Raw genomic sequence first — 22,045 nt, 5'->3', positions numbered from 1 at the left:
GTGTGATCTTCTGCGACTGAATGCAGAACGCACAAATAAAAAAATATGCCAGTTTCCACTGTGTGTCCTAGCTCAGCTTCACACAGTCCTGTGGACCTAAATTTCATCTTAAAAATCAGGAGAATCCCGCCTCGCCTGGTTTGTGTGGCTCTTGATGGCATTCCATGCATTCCATTCGCTGGAAGCTGGGGGAATCCTTGTGTTCTCTGTGGTTAGCTCCTACCCAGTGGCTGTCTTTTCCTTCTCCCTCAGGCTCTCACACCCCTGACTGATTTGCAGTTCCTCACCCAGGGGGTTGTGCCCCTTCTCTGGGTGTACATATTTGTCATAATTCATTGAGCTGTCACTAAGATTTATGCAGCTTATGGTGATTAAATTATGCCTCAAACAATTGTTTACCTTAAGGGAAAAAAACCTGTGCATCCTGCTCCCTCTATTTGTGACCTTTTCAATTTTTTTGGTAAATTTTTTTAGTTGTTGATAGACCTTTATTTATATGTGGTGCTGAGGATCAAACCCAGTGCCTCACACGTGCTAGGTGGTAGGCAAGCTCCCCACCACTGAGCTACAATCCCAGGCCCAAGGGCTTTTTTTTTTTTTAGTTGTAGACAGAAACAATACCTTTATTTTATTTATTTATTTTTATGTGGTGCTGAGGCTCCAACCCAGTGCTCACACGTGCTAGGCAGGCGCTCCACCACTGAGCCACACACTCAGCCCCTACTTTATACATTTTAAATTTGAACTTCTGATGGACAGAAACTTGTTTTTCTTTACCTCTCTGTATCTAGAATATCATCTGCTGTAAAAGAGGCTTAAACGAAGAGAATTGCGTTTTATCATTTTTTTAAAATGATTGGATCACATTTTAGTTTGATTATATAGGAATTTTAAAGTTTGAATAGTTGGTCTTTACTGGTGCCCCCTTACCCCCTTCCTCACCGGACCCCCCCAGGCACAATTTGCAAGGTAAAATGTGCCCATTTGAAGAAAGAGGAACTAAAAAATCATTATTATGTAGAACTGATTTTGCCAGCATTTGTGGTTAGCAAGAAAGTGATGTGTTCTGGGTGGGGGAATTCTGTTTTAGTATTATTTTCTTTCCTGAGAAAAATGAAGTACAAAAAGAGATGTTTGCCATCCTGTGTGCCTGGGTGGCAGGGAGACTGCAGGGGTGGTGGGCAGGTGCTGGATGCAGTCTCCCAGGACCAGCTGTGCTGTCAGGAGCCCAAGGTGTGGACCCCACACAGCCTGGGAGACCACAGGTAGGGCCCAGCTGGGCATCGCTGCCCTCTGGATCACACTTTCTGTTTTTTTCTTAAAGAACTAATAAAAATCATAACCTGATAAGGGGGGGAAGTTCCATAAAAAGTGTCTTGGGGCACATGTCAGTGTTGAACTCTCAGATGGGGCCCCTGGGGTTCTCCTGGATCCATACTTCATGCTGTGTTCTGTGGCAACTGTTGAAGGCGTTTTGCTGTTGGGTTGTGGGTAGGTGTTTGGGGGTCTTTTAGCTCCCTACAGGTTTCAGAGTTTGTGTTCAGCAGATCTAAAGTGAAGTGATGTGGAATTTGAATATAGCCCAGGGAAGTTCCGTGTGGGCTGGAGGAAGTTGGGATTGGCTCTGAAGAAGTGAGATCAGGTTTTTGCCCAGCAATCTTCTGAAGCCTGGTTTGTGCTGGTGAAGTGTTGTACCCCAGGAGTCTCACGAATGAGTTGAAATCAGACGTAGGACAGTTTTATTGCAGTATGTGAAATGGTGCATTGAGAATGTGTCATATAAGTGATATAGCCATAAGTACAGCACTTGGTGAAGGCGCCTCAGCCACTGTGCCACCACATTAACACAGCTGTCCCCTCGGTGCCTTTCCTTTCTTCCTGTGTGCTTGCTGTGTAGTTCTCTTTCCTGTGTCCCGGATGAACGTTCTTGCAGCCTGTTCCTTTCAGATGATATTTTTCTGCACCGCTAAGTAGTTTTTGAAATTTTCTATTTAACGTCTGCATAATCATGCAGCAAGGAAGGTAATATTTGTATATCTAAAGTACTGGTGTTATAAAATTTGAATTAATGGCGCTCTTGCCACTTTTTTCCAGAAATGGTTCTTTCAGTGGAATCCATGTAAAAGTTGTCCTTATTCTTTCACTTTTTGGTACAAAAGACATAGTTTCTCTCACCTTTCTCTTCCTTATCTGTCTCCCACCAAACTAGTTCCATACCCTGGAGGTGACCCTGTTATCAGTTGTGTGTGTTGATTCAGAGTCTTAGCAAACAAAATCATTAGACTTTTAGAGCTGGAGAGCTGTCCTCTGATGATTGACCTGAGGGATGTTCCATTCTGTAACTTCTTACATAAATCCGAGACTGGGTCCCCTTACTCCTGGGTCCCCTTACTCTGTAGTGAGGATTTTGAGAAAACATCTGGCACAAAAAACACATACTATGTGACTTCAATTTCTAGAACATTCAGACACATCTGAAATAGGTCTGTTGTGTGGGTATGCTTATGTGGGTGATAAAAGTTTAAATGAAAAGCAGAGAAGATAATACCATAAAAATTAGGCTTGTGGTCACATCTGGTAGGTGAAAGGGGGTCTGATCTATAAGGGATACAGTACAAGGGAGGTTTCTGGGGTGCTAGAGGTCATTGTATTTCATGTTGGTTACATGTGTTTGAAGTATAATTTTGTTCACCTGCCAGTAAATTTTTTTTTTTTCCCCTGTGCTCGTGATTGAACCCTGGGCCTCATTCATGCTAGGCAGAGCTCTACCATTGAGCCACATCACGAGCCTTCCCACAGAAATTTTATACCCCTTTCTGTGTGTGTTTGTGATGTATTTCACAATACAGAGTTTTTGGGGAAAACCTGAGATGTTAAGTAAAGGTAGATGCAAAGGTACTGTCTTCAAATAATCGAGGTGCCAGGTGTGGTGGTGCACTTGTAATCCCAGTGGCTCCAAAGGCTGAGGCAAGAGGATCACAAAATCCAAGCCAACCTCAGCAATTTAGCGAGGCCCTAACCAACTTAGTGAGACCCTCTCTTAAAATAGAAATTAAAAAGGACGGGGGGGGGGGTACGGGGTGGGTTATGGCTCAGTGGTAGAGCGTCCTTGGTGCAATCCCAAGTACCAAAGGGAAAAAAAAAGTAGAGAGGTTTGAACTCCCTTAGCGTTCGCTCTCCAGGCCACATTGGAGTGACTTAGAGGGAGGTGTGCTTTTGGTGGAACGTGCCTGATTGTATCCTGTGCCACTCTGGCTTCTGCTTTCTGAGTATCAGGCTTGATTGGGAGGTCTCTGGTAGTGCCAGCTGTTTGAGTGGCTCCTGGGGGTCACTGTAGGAAGGAGGACCCCGACCCTCGGGCCACTGGCACCTTTGGGACACAGGATGGATGTCATGCACCTCCCTGCTGTTGAAAGCGCCCCTCTTTGCAAAGGCGGTGTGAAGCAGGCTTTGGTGAACTTCAGCTTTGCGCAACTGAGTACCTTCAGCACCACAGTCTCCCCCCAGGGCTCCTGGTTCCAGCCCCAGAGGGACTCCAGGCCCGGCCAGGGCGGGGCTGCCTTTCAGAAATCTTTCTTACTGCTGGTGTTTTGAACATAGGGAGATTTTTAAAAATATTTTTTTAGGTGTAGTTGGACACAGTGCCTTTATTTTATTTATTTATATGCGGTGCTGAGGACCCAGGGCCTCACACGCACGTGCTAGGCCAGCGCTGAGCCACACCCTCAGCCCCTCAGGGAGATGTTAAGGCACATTTTCAGGAGTCAGAATCTGATGCTGGCCTGAGGCTCCTTATCTCAGGGTGATAGTGCACTGTTCCTCTACCTTCTTAGAGGAGAAGAGAATGCTTGAGTCTTGGAGGCAGGAATTGAGAGTGATCTGAGGGTCAGGAAGGAGCGAGGGAGAAGGGCAGGCTGGGGCCCACTGTGCAGGTTGGGTTAACGTACTGCCCAGTGGAGATGGGAAAGGGGGGACTCGTGTGGCAGCTCTGCAGAAGTTGAATGGTCAGCTGTGTCGTGTATAGGGGGCAGTGCTCTAGTAGGAGCATTCCGTCCTCTGCCTCTGGGGTCTAGGGGAGAGCTGTGTCCTCTGACTTGGGTTCTGGCCAGTCGCATTCCCTGCTGTCTGCCCCCTGGGCACTGGAAGGTGGAGGCCTGTCCCAGTCCTGTGACTCTCACTGCAGATGGGGTCAGCCGGACCTCACTTGGCTCGCTGGGGCCAGCAGCTGCCTGGAGATCTTGTGGAGGCACCTAATGTGGTCACAGATGCTCCGTTTTGCCCTCCGGGGTTAGGATAGCTGGTGCGCCCAGATGTTTTGTAGTATTTTCACATGGATGTGAGGAGACGCCAGGAAACTTGAGTTACTTTCAGGCTGAACCATCCAGAGCCAAAAAGAGGGTTAAAAAAATGTTGTCAACAACAGAAACAAACCAAGGAATTGAAAATGGATTCCATCTTGTTCAGTGGAGATGAGGATTCTTTCAGGAACTTTGAATTCCTACTTTGTCAGTTATTCCAATATTCCCTAAATTGGCCAAAATAATTATTCTTTCAAAGTCTGGAAAAAGTCATTGGGCCTGTCCCTGTGTCAACATTCCCAAGATGAGAGGCCCTGGAGGCTGAATGGGTTCTTTGAGAAGCCACCTTGGGAGTTCACAGGAGCGGGGTCTAGTGGCCCTTGCTGTGCCTTTCCTCTTGGATTGTGTCAGCGTCATCTGTGAGGGAGGTGTTTTCAGTCCTGCTCTTCAGTTTTGCCATGTCTTGGGCACAACAGTGATTTTTTTTCCCTCTTGTGGTCTGGTTGCTCGCACTTCCCCTGGAAAGAACCAGCTTCCTCCCAGCCTGAAAGTGGCGTGTGTCCTGCTTGTCTGTGAGTGTGTTTTTGTGTGTGTGCATGTGCGCACGCATGTGTGTGGTTCCCATTTGGTTCTCTGGATACTCCTTGGTGTGTTTGTGATCAAGCTGGGAGCTTGAGAGTGGTTTGGTTCTTGATGAGCACTGGATGCTGTTGACAGGTCCAAGGGCCCAGTCCTTCTGGGAACTCCAGTCCTGGTGGTGGCTCACTCGGCCTGTCCTTTGATCTGGGTGTTTAGTGTCTGACCTGCACGCCCATTAACCAGGAGATCTTGGGCACTGGCCCCCGTACTTGAGGTGCTTGTTTTCTTGTTTGATTCTTGCAGACAGTGAAGTCCCCCAGTTTTGTAGAGGGGACTCCTGTTGATGGTCACAGACCAGTGGAGCACATCTGACCTGTGCCCCTGCTCAGTGTTTTTGGGTGTTGATGAGGCAGAGGATAAGGGACGGAGCCTGGTTTTGGTGTCATTGGGTAGCTTGGCACAAGTTCTGGCACTAGCTGTCCAGATGATACTCCACACCTGCCTTCCAGCTCATGGGAGGCGTGGGAGGGGAGAAAGTGCTGCACTGAGGGACTTGCTCTGTTGCTTAGCGCTCAGTGGCTGCTTCTAGCCCTTGATTTGTATCTTTGTGGACCCCTGAGAGGTCCCTGGGGCATGAGCGTGGCCACTCAAACTGTTTGTGGCAACACCATCCACTGGAATCTGTCTGCACTTGGAACAATCAAAGGATTTCAGAGGTAGATGGTGGGTGGTGTTTTCCCTTTTCAAGAGAAACCTTCATTCAAAATTTCCAGCCATCTCTGTTCTAAGCTTTGTGCTGTGGTAGGAAAATAAATTTGTTTATGTTCATGAGAACTGGAGAGAAGAGAGTAAATTCATCAAACACTTTTTTTTTTTTTTTGGAGATGGGTTCTTGTGATGTTGTCTATCTCAAGTGACCGTACGGCCTCAGCCTCCTGAGTCTCTGGTCCTCCAGATATGTGCTGCCACATCTGGTTTATGAAACATTTCTTTCTTTTCTTTTTTTTTTTGGTACTGGGGATCTAACCCAGGGGTGCTTTACCACTGGCTATATCCCCAGCCCTTTTTATCTTTCAAGAAAGGGCCTTGTGCAGTTGCTGAGGCTGGCCTCAAACTTTCAGTCCTCTTGTCTCAGCCTCCTCTGTGTCACCAGGATTATAGGTGTGCGCCACCACACCAGCACAAACATTTCTCAACAACTTTATTGAGATATAGTTCATATATATACAGTTCACCCATTTAAAGTGTACAGTTAAATGGATTTTAGTATATATTCACAGTTATTTTATTGTCCACACAATAAAACACTTAATTGAGCTCAGAAAGAAAGCCCCTACCCTTTAGCAGTCACTTCAATCCTCTCTTCCTCCCAGCCCCTAGTAGTCACTACTCTTTTAAAAAAAATTTAAAAAAATTCTCAAGATTTGCCTATTTTGGAAATTTAATATAAATAGAATCATATAATACATGGTTTTTGGTGGCCTGTTGTATGTGTGGTACTGGGGATTGATCTCAGAGGTGTTCTACCACTGAACTACCTCCCCCAGCCCTTTCTATGTTTTATTTTGAGACAAGGCCTTGCTAAATTGCTAAGTTGGCCTTGAATTTACAATCCTCCAGCCTCAGCCTCCCAACTCACAGGGATTACAGGTGTGCGCCACCACACCTGCTGCTTCATTTCTTCTTATTGCTGAATGAGCCCCCATTGTATGGATGGACCCCATTTCACTTACCCATTCATCAGGGACAGGCATTTGAGTTGTTTCTAGTTTTGATTATTGTGAACCAAGCTGCTGTGAATTCAGATGTGTGGGACTACTGTTGTGTGGACGGGTGTTTTAATTTCTCTAGGGTAATATACCTAGGTGCGGAGTCGTTGGGTCATATGAGAACCTCCATCTGTGTCCCCAGCAGCTGCACCGTCTTCCATTCCCACCTCGCCTTGCTTGTCAGCTTGTCTTTTGGATTATAGTGATCTTTGTGGGTATGAAGTGGCATCTCTTTGTTTGGACATCTTTTCATGTGCCTGTTGGCCATTTGTATATCTTCTTTGGAGAAATGTTCATTCAAACCTTTTATATATCCTTTATATATCTTTAAAATTATGTAATTCGTCTTGAAAAAAGTAAGAATTCTTTAGATATTTTTGACATATCTCTTATCCCTGGGTGGTTTCAAGTGAGCTACGTTCCTAGCTGTTTTTATTTTTCATTTTAAGAAAGGGTCTTGCTAAGTTGCTGGGACTTGACTTGAACTTGTGATCCTCCTGCCTCAGGCTCCTGAGATGCTGGGATTATAAGTGTGGCCACCACATCAGGCTGAGTTGTCTTTTCACCTTTTATTTTTGGCTACTGGGACTTGAACCCAGGAGCACTCAATCCCTGAGCCACATCTCCAGCCCTTTTTTGTATTTTATTTAGAGACAGGGTCTTACTGAGTTGCTAAGTGCCTAACTTTGAACTCGCAATCCTCCTGCCTTAACCTCCTGAGCCTCTGTGCTCTGCTTGTCTTTTCACTTTTTTTTAAAGAATCTCTTCAAAAATTTGTCCTAATTAGTTATACATAACAGAATGCATTTTGACACATCATACGTAAATGGAGTATAAGTTCTCATTCGTCTGGATGTACAAGATGTAGAATCACACCAGTTGTGTAATCATATACTCACATAGGGTAATAATGTCCTATTCATTCTATTATTATTCCTACCCCATGCCCCTTCCTCTCCCTTCACTCCTCTCTGTCTAGTCCAAAACAAAATATCTCTTCTCCCTTCCTTTATTGTGAAATAACATCTGTATATCTGAGAAAACATTCAGCCTTTGGTTCTTTGGGATTGTTTTATTTTGCTTAGCATAATATTCTCTCATTCCATCCATTTACTGGTAAATTCCATAATTTCATTCTTCTTTAAGGTTGAGTAATATTCCATTGTGTATATATACCACAATTATCCATTCATCTGTTGAAGTGCACCTAGTTTGGTACCATAGTTTAGTTATTAAGATTTGAGCTGCTGTATACATTGACATGTCTGCATTACTGCAGTATGCTGATTTTAAGTCCTTTGGGCATAAACGTAGGAGTGGGATGACTGGGTCAAATGGTGGTTCCATTCCAAGTTTTCTGAGGAATCTCCATACTGCTTTCCATAGTGGTTGCACCAATTTGCAGTCCCACCAGCAATGTGTGAGTCTTTTCACCTTCTTGATGGTATCTTTTGAAGCACAGCAGTTTTTAATTTTGACAAAGTACAGTTTATCTATTTTGTTCCTTTTTTTGTGCTTTTGGTATTATTTCCAAGAAGGCTTTGCCTAATCCAAGATCACGAGGATTTACTCCTATTTCCTGCTACGTGTTTTGTAATTTAGCTCTCACATTTAGGTCTGTGATGCATTTTTAATTGGTTCTTGTGTATGGTGTGAGGTAGGAGCCTGACTTCATTCTTTTGCATGTGGGTACCCACTTGCCCCTGGTGAAACCCTTTGTGGGTGTGGGTGTGGGTGCTGTGTGCTCCTCCCCTCTATGGGGAAAGCAGAACTCCCTGCTTGTATGTCCTGATTTGGGAGAAAGCCGTGAATGACGCAGATTGATGAGAGGGCTCAGAAGGGAGACTGAAGCCAGTTGTGAGAGCATGAAGGAAGAGTGATAGTCCCTGTAAAGGCTTGGAACTACCTCCCTGTTGGAGTTGTGTCTGAACTGAGTGTGGAGGCTGGAAAGGATTCAATTCAGACATCCTCACCTAGTAAGTACTGATGCACTTTGAGGGAGCTCATGTCGTTGTTAATTGATACTTTGCTTTGAGTTAAGAGCTTTTAAACCACTGCAATGGTGGTTTAAGAGAAGACAGTAATATTCTGCTCTAACAGTGTGGGTGAGCTGTCCATGTGGCATGCTACGGCTTTACATCGTCCAGTTCTTCCTTAGCTGGGTATGGTGGTGCATGCCTATAATCCCAGCCATTTGGGAGGCTGAGGCAGGAGGATTGCAAATTCAAAGCCAGCCTCAGCAATTTAGCAAAACCCTATCTCAAAGTAAAAAAAAATAAAAAGGGCTGGGGCTGTGGTTCAGTGGTTAAGCACTGCTGGGTTCAATCCACAGTAGCAAAAAAAAAAAAAAGTTCTTCCTTATATTCTTTTGGGGAAAATGGATACAGCTGAACAGGGCAAGGGTGCAGGAGGAGGAAAGATACTGTCAGGGAGGCATGCGGCACCCTCTTGGGGCTCAGCTTGGTGGCATCTGCTGATGACTGTTCTCTTTGTCAGTAGCTTTCTTTCTGTCGCTCACTGAGGCACAGTTCCCATCACAGGGGAGGAGGAGTCTTAAATAAGTCTGCTGGTGCGGTCTTGCCTAGGCAATCAATGCAGTCCTTGAGTTATGTGGCTTTCTTGCTCACATGAATTGGATTTCATTTTTCCATTAAGCAGGTATTTATTGAGCATCTGCTATGTACTGGGCACTGCTCCTGATCACTGAGATACAGATTTGAACAAACACAAAGACCTGCCTTTTGGGAGAGAATATGCTTGAGTGGGTGATGGCCAACATTTAGTAGAGGTAGTAAGTAAGTGATATGTACAGAGCATGATAGAAGACAGGACCTGCCATGGGGGAGATGACGATGCGGGCCATGTTGTCACTGAGAAGTGTCATGGAGAAGGTGATGCTGAGGCAAGATTCGAAGGTGACCAGATCTTACTTAGTCTGATGGGTATATGGGGGGAGAATGTCATTGGAGAAGAGGCAGCTGGCCATGGCTTCATGGCCGGGAGGTTGTCTCAGGGTTTGAGGGACAGTGAGGCAGCCAGCGTGGCTGAAGAGGTGGATGAGGGTGCAGCACCCAGGGTACCTGATGGCTAAAATGAGAAAAGAACATTTTGCGGGTGGCAGTGGGTTTCTAAAGGCCTGGCTCAAGGTCTGGTCTCCTTAGAGAGAGGGTGTCTCTGAGCCTCAATGAGGAAATCATGGTTTTGTGAGTGATGTGGCATTGTTCCTGTGGGCCTATAAGAGCCACTCAGGGGTGGGGTAGGACTCAGTGGTGAAGTGCTTGCCTAGTATAGACGAGGTCCTGGGTTCTACCTGCTCTGGATGGGGGAACACTTAGGAAAGTATTCATTGGCAGGAAAACAGATGTGAAATTGTCCATGTTAAAATTAGAGTTAAAATTTGCCAGCACGTGGTGCATGCCTGTAATCTCAGTCACGTGGGAGGCTGAGGCAGGAGGATCACAGGTTTGAAGTCAGCCCTGCAACTTAGTGAGACCTTGTCTCTATAAAAATAAACAGGACTGGGGTGTAGCTCAGAGGTGAGCACTCCTGGGTTTAAGCCCTAGTTATCCACCCCGCCCCCAAGAAAAAAAAAGATGCAGCAGGATCCTTGTGTGAAGCTAGTCTTCATGTTAACTGCAGAGAACAGCTGAAGGCGAGTGGCTCAGTGACATTCATCTCAATCCTCTGATGTTTTGCACTTGCCACAGGGACTTAGTCTCAACATCCTAGGAATATGAGGCAGCAGTTGTGATGTAAATGGAAATGATGAGATAAAACCAAGAATTAATTGGTTGCAACTGTTGGAAGAGGCATTGGTCTCCCAGACTGCGAGAAGAGGACAGAAAATGCTGAGCGCTCGCCTCATTGGGAGGCAGATGGATGCTGGCTGGTGGGAGTGCAGATTGGCTCAGTCACTTTGAAAAACTGGAAATATTTACTAAGCTGAGCATATGCAAATCCTGTGATCAGCAATTTCACTTTGGCTATGTTCGGTGCCCAACAGCAACGCCTGCATATGTGCAGCAAGAGATGTGTTAACATTCCAGCAGCGCGGGTGTCTAGGCAGATGCCTAGCCCCAGCGAGATGAATGAATAGTGGTGGCACAAGCACGCAGCCAACTCCACGGGACTGAGAAGGGACAGCGTCACTCTGTGGGAGGAGATTGGAACAGGGATGCCATGATTCCACTCATAGCACAAAAACAAGTGACCCCATGAGCAACTCATGGTATCAGAAGGCAGTGATGACCTGGGGGCAGTGGCTGGAGGGAACATGGGGGTGTTGGGTGCTCACTCGTCACTTGGGCTCCTACACTGCTGTGTGCATTTAGGAATTCCCTGAGTCCGTGGTTCTGATGTGGACTTTTCTGTATGTGCGCAGTATACAAAGTTTTAAAAACCAATGGGGGGCGCAGGGGTTGTGGCTCAGTGGTAGAGCGCTCGTCTAGCATGCATGAGCACCAGTTCCATCCTCAGCACCACATAAAAATAAAAAATAAAGAGATTGTGTCCATCTAAAAATAAAAAATAAATATTAAAAAAAACAATGGAGGGGTGTGTGTGTGTGTGTGTGTATTTATTACATGTTAACTAAATACAATATTTGTGTGCATTTGTTGGACATGTGTGTGAAGGAGCCGGAGGACCTGCCTGGGAATGCCAGCATTGATTTGGGATTGGAGTCCTTGAATCAGGGAAGAACCAGTGCGCAGATATATTTTTTTGGGGGGGCAGTATATGGCAAAGTATTATTTTCAGTTAAATCTTGGTGGTGGATACATAGGTTCTGATATTTTCTGTACTTTTTTTTTTTGTGTTCTTTTTTATTCTTTTTAGATATACATGACAGGGGAGGGTATTTTGACATATTATACATAAATGGAATTTGACTTCCCTTTCTGTGGTTGTACATGATGTGGAGTTTCACTGGTCCTGTATTCATATATGAATATAGGAAAGTGATGTCCGACTCATTCTGTCTTTTCTATTCCCAACCCCGCTCCCTTCTCTTCATTCCCCTTTGTCTAATCAAATAAGCTTCTTTCTATCCCTCCCTCCCTTATTGTGAGTCAACATCTGCATATTAGAGAACATTCAGCCTTTGTTTTTTTTTGGGATTGGCTTATTTCACTTAGCATGATAGTCTGTAGTTCTATTCATTCACTGGCAAATGTGTACTTTATGTTTGAAGTGTTTCACAAAATAAGTGTGAACACATTTAAAAGTTATATAGAGAAAAAGATCCAATGGGAAAAACAATGTTAATCATGATTGAATGGAAATTTAAGCATTTTTTGTTGTTTTCACAGAAAATTTAGAGAAATGTGGTTTGGTCGATCCAAGGAAGCGTGTTCAGTATTTGAAAAGATAGTTCATACAGCATATTATAAAGCTTTGCGCCTGTGGGAAGCAATAGAAAAATTAATATGGGTGTTTACAGATTGTAGGTTGCAGTGATTTTCATTTCAAGTGTCATGTTACATTAAATAAGTTATTAAAAGAAAAACAACCCTTAGGGTTGATGAAATAGAGGTATTTCAAGTCTGCTACCTACAGGAACTCTGCCAGCACTAGGGCCAGGGGATACCTGTGGCACAAGGGGACTGTGGCTAACGTGGACAATCTGTAGATAGAAGCACTTGAGGGGCATCTCATTTGAAGGGCATTCTGGTGTCCTCCGGGTGAATTCTCCCTTCTGGAGCCATGGCCATGATGAGACCCATTATCTGAGATCACCTGTTAATTTCAGAATGTAGTTTGTAGAGTTTTTAATCAAGGGCAGAATCGGTTCTCCAAGCTTCAGCTGATGGTGGATGACATTTGCTGCTCCGTTTGGTTCTGTTCAGGGGCAGCCTGTGCCCTGGAATGCCACTGTTCCTTTACCCTGTCTTAGCCCAGTCTGGGTGAATAAGTAAAAGTAAGGTGTGTGTCTAGGCAAGGTCTTAAATCACTCTCTGCTTGTCCTGTGATGGTGATTCTCATGCTGACCATGACCAGCAGCAGCTGCCATACCTGGACACGGAGAGGAAGGCACCTTCTCGGGCCCCACCCAGACCCCCTGGTGAGAAACTCCAGGTGTGGGCAGCCATCTGTATTTGAACAGGCCTGGCAGGTGATTCTGCTGTAGGCTCAGTTTGAAGACGGGAGCCCTGTGACTCCCTGCCATCCCTGGCTGGCCCTCTCCATCCTCTTGTTCTGACGAGCTGGTAGCTGAGGTGGGTGGCCTCACGTAGTGGTGGAACACTGACTTTGAAGTCTGCCAGAAGATGTGTCGGCCATTAGGAATCTTGCTCCGTGCTTGAGAATGCCAGATGTCCTGCGTGCTTCCATAGCACATTACACGGGGAGGGACTGTATGCTGGTATGGGGAGAACCCCCAAGGGGGCTGGACTGGTGGAGTGGAGTGTCTCTGAATGCTTCATACAGCTCCTCCATTGGGCCAGCGTGGAGCAGGGTGTGGTCCAGGCCTGGCTGAGCCTGGCCTCTGGGTGACTGAAGCAAGAGACTGCAGCTGTGCAAGTGGGGGCCTGTGCACGCCTGTCCCTGTGTGCTAGGCAGAGGTTCTCCCAGGCTGTGACTTCTGTGTAGGTCAGCATTTACAGAAGGTTTGTGTAAAGCAAGGCATGAGCTGCAGCATGGTTTATTGATAAATCCTGTTTGCTTCCTAAAGCTTTGGACTTTGTGATTACTATCTCAAGATTCTGCTGGAAGATTGTTAGGAAGGGAGAGTGTGTATGTGTGCATGTGTGTGTGTGCATGGCAGGGATCCAGTCTTCAAACTGTGTGTGTGCCAGAGTGTATGTTTAAAGTTTCATTTCTTTTTTCTTGGTACTGGGGATTGAAGTCAGGGACACTCAACCACTGAGTGACATCCCCAGCCCTATTTTGTATTTTATTTAGAGACACAGGGTCTTTCTAAGTTGCTTGGGGCCTTTGCCAAGTTGCTGAGACAGGCTTTGAACTTGGGAACCTCTTGCCTCAGCCTCCTGAGCTGCTGGGATTACAGGCCTGCGCCACTGTGCATGGCTCAGTACTAAGTTTTAATTGGTGGATTTACAAAATCTTTGTGGATTATGGTATAATAAATCTGGAAGGAAGTCAGGAACATTTATTGAATGTTTTCTTTTTTGCTAGTTATTTCCAGTTCCATTGTCTCATTTAATTCTGAGGTTCTTCTTGTGAGCCAAGAACTGCCAAGTAAAGCAGTCTTGTGCCAGAAGGGGGTGAGTGACATTCAAGGGGCCTGTAAGGGGTTGTTGCTGTTATTCAAGGCGAGGATGGTGCTCACTGGCCAGGGTGGGGAGGCACCCTTATGCCCACGTTATAGGTTATCAGTGAAAGCTCAGAAGTGGTCGCTTGCTAGCCTGTACAGCTGGGAATTGATGCAGGCTGAATCCCACCCTGTATCTCCTCAAGTCTGGTGCTGACCTCTGTCTGCAGCCCACCGGTGCGGGGCCTGGTGGCTCTCCGTCTCGTTTGAATTAGCTTTGTGGGGCTGGGTTGGTGTATAGTATATCCCAGGCGCTGTGTCTTATGGGGCCGCCTGCCTTGAAGAGGGTGTCAATTTGATAAGAGTATTGAAGTCCACATTTATTCCTGAGAAAACCAGACTCTTGCCCTTTGTGTTTCTGCCCTTTCTGCAGTGTGGCCCATCACAGGACAGTGCAGCAATTTGAAATGATCATTCTCTCCATTTTCTTAGTTTGTTTGAAAATACCAGTGTCCTGGTTTAGTGAGTTGATACTTGGAACCATACACTCTTGCCATTGGGCTTGGAACTTCCATAGAGGGTCATTATGATGCTTGAGAACAGTCAGGATTTGGAGCAATGCCTTTGCTTTAAAGTGTGGTTTTTGGAGTTCTTTTAGATTCTCATGTGATCAAAGTTCAGATTCTTCACCAGCATGCAGTCATTTGGTAATCATTACTGAGTTCACATGCTGTCTTGGAAGATGACCTTATTTTAGTAATTGTGAAAATTAATACATGATTAAGAGATAAAACTTTTTTAAAAGATTTTTTTTGGAGCTGGTCATGGTGGCACATGCTTGTAATCCGGCGGCTTGGGAGGCTGAGGCAGGAGGATCACCAGTTCAGAGCCAGCCCCAGCACCTTAGCAAGGCCTCAAGCAACTCAGTGAGAACCTGTCTCAAAATAAAAAAAGGACTGGGATGTGGCTCAGTGGTTAAGTGCCCCTGGCTTCAGTCCCCGGTACCAAAAAAATGTGTTCTTTTTGGTACTGGGGGTTGAACCTAGGGGTGCTTACCAACCTGGGATTGAACCCAAGGGCGCTTAACCACTGAGCTACTCCCACAGCCCTCTTATTTTTTATTTTGAGACCCGATCTCGCTAAGTTGCCCAGGCCAGCCTTGAATTTATGATCCTCTTGTCTGGACCTTCAGAGGAACTGGGATTGTGGGTGTGGCCTCTGCACTCAACTTAAAAAAATTTTTTTAATTGAATACCTCTGGTGCTTGCCCAGCGTCTGTGTCCTGTTACCTTTTACCTTTCCTCTCTTCTTCCATTACTATCTTCTTTTATGTTAAATCAGTGCTTTCTAATTCCCTTGTTTCTTTTCTTTTTTTTACAGTGTTGGGGATGGAACCCAGGGTGGGAGGCGAGAACTCTCCCACCAAGCTGTATCCCAACCATTTATTCTCTTGTTTCTGTTACTATATTTTTTTTGTTTTTTTCTTAGTTATTGCTCTGGGGGTTACAATTGATATCTTAATTTATACTGGTCTGGTTGGAGTCGGTGCCTGTTTAGAGTCAGTTGTGTGTAAAAGCTTTGCTCCTATGTTTTAAGTCAATTTTCTGTCACTATAACAAATATCTGAGATAACAATTTATAAAGAGAACAGGTTTATTTATTAAAAAATTTTTTTGTAGTTGTAGATGGACAGAATGCTTTTATTTTATCTGTTTATTTTTATGTGGTGCTAAGGATGGAACCCAGTGCCTTACTCATGCTAGGCAAGCACTTTGCCACTGAGCCACAACCCCAGCCCGAGAACAGGTTTAGTTTAGCTTACAGATTTGGAGGTTTCAGTCCTTGATCAGGTAGACATTGTTCTTAGGTCTGGGAGAGAGTACATCATAATGGGGAGCATGTGGCCTAGCAAAACTGTCCACTTGTGGCTGGGATGCAAAAAAGAAAAAGAAAAGAAGGGGCTGGGATCCCACTCTCCCTACTAGAAGCATGCCCCAGTGACTTTAGTGCCCACTTCCTGGTTCTACCACCTCTCAATACCCTACCCTGGAGAACAAGGCTTTCACATCTGGGTCTTTGGGGGACATCCTGTATCCCAACTAGAGCATCCTCTATGGCTCCATTCCTTCTCACCTTTGTCAGACAAATTAGTGTCATACAAACTAAGCCTGTGCATGTTGTGTGCCGATTTGTCATTATTGCTCTATGCAGTTGTCTTTTACATCAGCTAGGGATAAAAGTTACAAATAAAAATATGTTCTGGATGTGTGTGATGGTGCGCTCAGGAGGCTGAGGCACAAGAACTAAAAGTTGGAGGCCAGTCTGGGCAACTTAGTGAGACTTTAAAATCTCAAAATTAGAAAATTTAAAAAAAAAATAGGTGGGTGGGCAGGTGTGGTGGTGCACTCCTGTAATCCCAGTGATTCAGGAGACTGAGGCAGGGCAGCCTCACCAACTAAGTGAGGCTTTAAATAACTTAGTGAGACCCTGGTTCAGAATTAGAAAAAGGTCTGGGGATATGGCTCAGTGGTAAGGTACCTCTGGGTTCAATTCCCCAGCACCACAAGGGAAAAAAAATGGGAGAGGGTTTCAGAATGTGGCTCAGTGGTAGAGTGTTTGCTTAGCATGTGCAAGGCCCTGGGTTCAACCCCCAGTACTAGGGGAGGAAAACACACACACACACACACACACAATGCTTTGTTATACTTTTATATTTACCTATGTAGTTACTTTTACTTTATTTCTTCAGGTGGCTCATATGGATTCATTTTTTATGGGACAGATCTATTACAACGAGATCTTACCAGTGTTTAGTTACCCTGCCATGTCCTCATTCAATGTCAAGAGCTATGTGTGTGTGTCCATGTCCCCGTGCTTTCAGGAGTCTTCATCTCTTACACTGGCTTTTGTGATTATGTCGTGTCTAGGTGTGATCTCTTTTAAGTTGATCCTGGTTGGAGTGTTTTTTTTCTTTTCCGTGGTGCTGGGGATTGAACCCAGGGCCTTGTGTGCAAGTGAGGCAAACTTTACTGAGCTATATCCTCAGCCCCATAAATTTTGGGAAATTTTGGTCATTATTTACTCAAGTTTTCTAACCCTTTCTGCCTCTCCTTTAGAGTCCCCCTATGAGTGTCTGGTATCTCGATGGTGTACCTCAGGTCTCTCACAACAATTTCTGTTAATTTTTTTTTCATTCTTTTTTCTTTGTGCCCCTCAGACTGGATAATCTCAAATGACTTAATCTTTGAGTTTGCTGATTCTTTCTCACTCAAATCTGCTGTTGAGCTTCACTAGTGAATAGTTCATTTCATTTATTGAACATTTCAATTTTGGACTTTTTATCTGGTTCTTTTTTATAATGGAAGTTTATTGATATTTTTCTATTGATGAGACAAACATACATTGTCCTTACACATTCCCTTAGTTCTTGAGGTGTGGTTTCCTTTAATTCTTTGAGCATGCTTAAAATAACTGAAAAAAAGTCTACTAAGCTCAGTGTGGGGTTTCCTCTAAGATGGTTGGTATTGATTGCCTTCTTCCCGCTGCATTTGGGCATGCTTTCTTTTCATTACATGTCTATAAATTTTTGTTGAAATTGAACATTTAAAATAATATAATACGGGGCTGGGGATGTGGCTCAAGTAGTAGCGCGCTCACCTAGCATGCGTGAGGCACTGGGTTTGATTCTCAGCAGCACCACATTAAAAAAATAAATAAAGGTATGTGTCCACCTAAAACTAAAAAATAAATATTAAAAATAATAAAATAATAAAATAATATAATGTGTTGGCTTGGGGTTGTGGCTCAGAGGTAAAGCACTTACCTAGCATGTGTGAGGCACTGGGTTCAATCCTCAGCATTGCATAAAAAACAAAATAAAGTTATTGTGTCCACCTATAACTAAAAATTAAATATTTAAAAAAATATATAATGTGGGCTGTGATTGTGGCTCAGCAGTAGAGCGCTCGCCTGGCATGTGCGAGGCGCTGGGTTCGATCTTCAGCACCACATAAAAATAAATAAAATGAAGGCATGTGTCCAACAACAACTAAAAAAAAAAAAAAGTAAAATAGCGATCCATTGACAATTAAAAAAAAAAATGTGGCAACTCTGGAAACCAGATTTCCCCCTCCTTAAGGTATTGTTACTGTTTGCTGTTATTTATTTGTTTAATGAATTTTCTGAACTAATTCTATAAAGTCTTGAGTATTATTCTCCTAGAGTTGCTGTAACAAAGTACCACAATCTGTGTGGCTTAAAACAGAAAGTTATTGTCTCACACTTCTGGAGGATCCAGCTGTTGGCAGGGCTGTGGCCCCTCTGATCCTGAAGCGGGGAACCTTCTTGGCTCACTCCGGCTTCCAGGGCTTTCCTTGGTGTGCCTTGGCTTGTAGACTCAGCCATCCACGTCTGCGTGTCTGCCTCCCTCTCATCTGGCACTGCAGGGTGCCTCTGTGGCTTACACAGGCTCCAGCTTCATCAAATTAAGGGCCTGCCCTGCTTCAGCATGACCCCATTGAGCTCGGTTATATCAGTAAGTGTACCTTGGACCGCTGCAAGTCTTAGGCTAATTTCTGGAATAGCCAAGTCTTTCATTAATTTCTGAAATCCTGAGGTAGAGGATTCTGGCCATTTTCACCAGTGTCCTCATTGCATTAGTGGAGGAGTGGGTTTTGGAGGTCCTTCCGCTGCCATACTGATGTCACCTGCCTTTTAATTGTGAAGCTTTTCAGAGCTTTATATACCATGCAGTTATCTCATTTAAAGTACACAGTACAGTGGGTTTGGTATACTCAGTATGCTTTGTATATTCAGAGTTGTACAACCATCACCATGATCAATTTTAGAGCTTTTTTTTTTTTTTTAAATCATCCTGGAAAGAAAGCACTTGAGTAGATACTCATCACTCCTCCCACCTTCCCTCCCAGCCTGAGCTAACAGTAGTCTACTTTTGTTTGCATAGATTCGCCTTTTCTGGATGTTTCACATTGATATAATCGTCCTGTACATGACTTTAAAGACTGCTTCCTTCATTTGGCATCACGTTGCTAAGGCTCATTTATGCTGCAGTGTGAATCTGTGCTCCATTCTTGTTTAGGGCTGAGGAACATTCCATTGTGTGCACAGGCCACATTGTCTTTATTCCTTGATGAGCATTTTGTTTTTACCACCTTCTGGCCATTCTGAATAGTGTTCCTATGGACACTTGTGTGTAGTCTTTTGAGTGGACATGAATGTACTTCTTTTTCTTGGGCAGTTACTTAGGAGTGGGATAGCTGGATCACATGGTATCTCTGTGGCTAACATTCTGAGGACCTGCTGGACTGTTTTTATTTAATTTTGAAATTTTTATTAGGTCCTGGACTGTTTTTGAAGGCTATGGCACCATTTCCACATCTGCCCCAGGTGTGAGGGGTTCCCTTACTCTTACTAGCACTTAACATTTTCCTCCTCCTCCTCCTCCTCCTCCTCCTCCTCCTCCTCCTCCTCCTCCACATGTACTCAAATATAGCAAACTTGGATACACAAGCACACACATACACATGTACACTCAAATACACTCATACCCATATGCACACACTGTAATATACACATGTCCACATACACTCATATAAATACACACTAATATTCATACAAACTCACAGTACAGATTCATGCACATATGGTCACTGGCATATACACTCACGTACACACATAAACTCAGACACACATACACATGTACTCACGCACATACCAGTGCATGTGTTCAACAGCTGTGGGCATATGCTGCTCTGCTGTGGTATCATCATCACACTGTGAGCTGATAGGTGAGCTGAGGTTGTGGCTCAGTGGCAGAGTGCTTGCCTAGCACACGTGAGGTTTGATCCTCAGCACTGCATACAAATAAATAAACAAATAAATAAAGATCCAAAAAGATAGAGACTCACCATGTAAATCAGCTGTTGACCTTCTCCCAAGGCTTCCTGGTCATGTCGACCCTGGGCCAGGGACCCCTGCTTGGAGGATTGCTGCTTTAGATGAAGATTCTGTGGTGTGAGACCTTTAGGGATTCTCAAGTCAACCTTACAGCCTTAGTTTTTCTTCTTAAGGCAATTAAGGCAGCCACATGTTATTTTAACTAATTAATTAATTAATACATTTTTGTGGTTCTGGGGATGGAATTTAGGGCTTTGGGCATGCTAGGCCAGTGCGCTACCCCTGGGCTACACACCCAGCCCAAGGCAACCACCTTTTAAATCCTAAAATGCTGAGTAATTTCACAGAGGAAATTAATCCAGTCCCCAGTTTTGTTTTAGAACATAACCAGCATCCTTCACTAAGAGTTGCTTTCAAAAGTCAGTCATGTGGGCTGAGTGCTGTGATGTACGTCTGTAATCCCAGCTGTTCAGGAGGCTGAGGCAGGAAGATTGCAAGTTCAAGGTCAGCCTGGGCAATTTAGTGAGACCTATCTCAAAATAAAAACTAAAAAGGGCTGCATTTAGTTCAGTGCTCACTTGCCTGGCATGTTTGAGGCCCCTGGGCTCAGTCCCTGGTCTCCAGTACCCCAAAAAAAAAAAAAAAGAAATGAGTCATGAAGTGATACCACCTTGGAGTGGACAGTTCTACTGGAGCAAGACTGTGTTTGAACTGAAAAGAACTTGAAAGTCAAACTGACTTTTAGTGTGATTTCCTCATGTGTTTGTTTTGTTACAGGCTAGCAGGCATAACATCTCTCTGAATTGTGTTTTCCTGCTTTGTGAATAATGTGTTTGTGATTCTTGTCCCTAAGGATGCTGAAGTTTTAGGGCTAATTAGTTCTTTGGTTTGTAGGATCAAGAAACCTAGCAATGAGCTAGCATGTAGTAGTCCCCCCAGCCTCTGCAAATTAATGTGGCTATTTGGCCTGTGAAGATATTGTGCCAATTGTAGGAACACTGGATCATGTAGAAGTCACACACTGGTTTCACTTGTTTGAACCCTTTCTCGGCTCTAGGGAAGGACTTTTTCACACATAATTTGTAAATATTTCACTGTTTTCTGAGCCCAAGTTGAAGACTTGATTTGACTGATCATAGAAATGTGTATTTGCTGGTTCACAAACTGGTGAAGCCTCTCAGGTAGTGATTATTGGGGGCAGAAGCACATGCCCCTCAGGACCAAATCTGTAGCATGAAGAATGAGGGTGACCAGCGTCGGGGTGGTTCTGTCTTTGTGGGCAGAGTCCAAGTGCTGAGCCAGCACAGGGTGCAGGAGACACCACTCTCTGAGCAGCTGTCTTTATCTGGCATTTGCCTTTTTTCCTGTAGGCTCACCAGTACAGGTCACTGATCGAAGGGACCCAGACCCCAGTCGAATGCAGATGCCGCAGGGGAACCCGCTGCTGCTGTCCTATACCCTGCAGGAGTTGCTGGCCAGGGACACTGTGCAGGTGGAACTCATCCCGGAGAAGAAGGGCCTCTTCCTGAAGCATGTGGAGTATGAGGTTTCCAGCCAGGTAACTGCAAATCACGTGTGTGACTGTGTGGACAAGGGGGATGGAGAACTAGGGATAGCATCAGGCCAGGAGATAGGGAAGGGAGAGAGTGTGGTCCAAAACTTGTGGGCTCCGTCAAGCCTCTGAGCAGACTTGTGCCGGTTGCTGGGCCTGCTCCACTCCTGCCTGGTCCCGCCTCACCATCTCTGTGTTCTCGAATCCTGCTTCTTAGAAATCTCTTACAGACAGTCTGCGGAGCACACACCCTGGACAGAAGTGGGTTTGGTGGTAGTTTTGTCATGGATCCCCTGAGGATTCGAAAGTCAGCCCCATAGAGCATAGACTCCAAATAGTGACTGCAGTGTGCGGGAATGATCGGTCTGTGTCCAGCTAATCACCTGTAGTAACACTGCCCCTCTGTTGTGGGCACCGGGTGCCTGAGTTCATCAGACACGGGTTTGGCAGCAGTCTTGGCACTCGAGTGTCAAGGTCTTTTTGTCCCTTTGTCCATTGTCTTGCTCAGTTAGGGTAGAGTTGGGGGTTTACTCATTGTCCTGGGATTCAGTAGTATTGATAACACGTCTTTTGGAGCAGTGAGTCCCTAGTGTGGGGGGATTTGCTAGGACAGGGCAGGCCTGTGCTCCCGGGGAGAGGGTGGCTGGCACTGCCAAGGCTCCTCTGAACAGTCCACTGAATGTTTTGCCCCAGGAGAGAGGTGAGCTCTGGGACCCAGTGG

At 44.9% G+C, this 22,045-nt stretch overlaps 1 protein-coding gene across 5 annotated transcripts in view; it reads left to right on the top strand.

The window, feature by feature from the left end:
- The window catches only part of Snx8 (sorting nexin 8), a 42,871-nt gene that overhangs the window by 4,858 nt on the left and 15,968 nt on the right, over positions 1-22,045 (top strand). For 3 of the 5 annotated variants that reach the window (XM_046428158.2, XM_058573848.1, XM_058573846.1), the window contains exon 2: positions 21,143-21,330. In XM_046428158.2, the coding sequence (XP_046284114.1) occupies positions 21,143-21,330 (188 nt within the window). Of the gene's footprint in view, positions 1-1,066; positions 1,266-8,312; positions 8,623-21,142; positions 21,331-22,045 lie in introns of those variants that run through there. The other 2 variants (XM_058573847.1, XM_058573849.1) reach the window with 2 other exon arrangements.

The sequence above is a fragment of the Marmota monax genome, unplaced genomic scaffold, assembly GCF_021218885.2.
Source record: "Marmota monax isolate L192 unplaced genomic scaffold, Marmota_monax_Labrador192_F-V1.1 WCK01_AAM20220418_F8-fsc00368, whole genome shotgun sequence".
In the NCBI taxonomy this organism is placed as follows: Eukaryota; Metazoa; Chordata; class Mammalia; order Rodentia; family Sciuridae; genus Marmota; species Marmota monax.
Note: the sequence above shows the minus strand (reverse complement) of the source record. Positions and strands in the feature narration are given on the sequence as shown.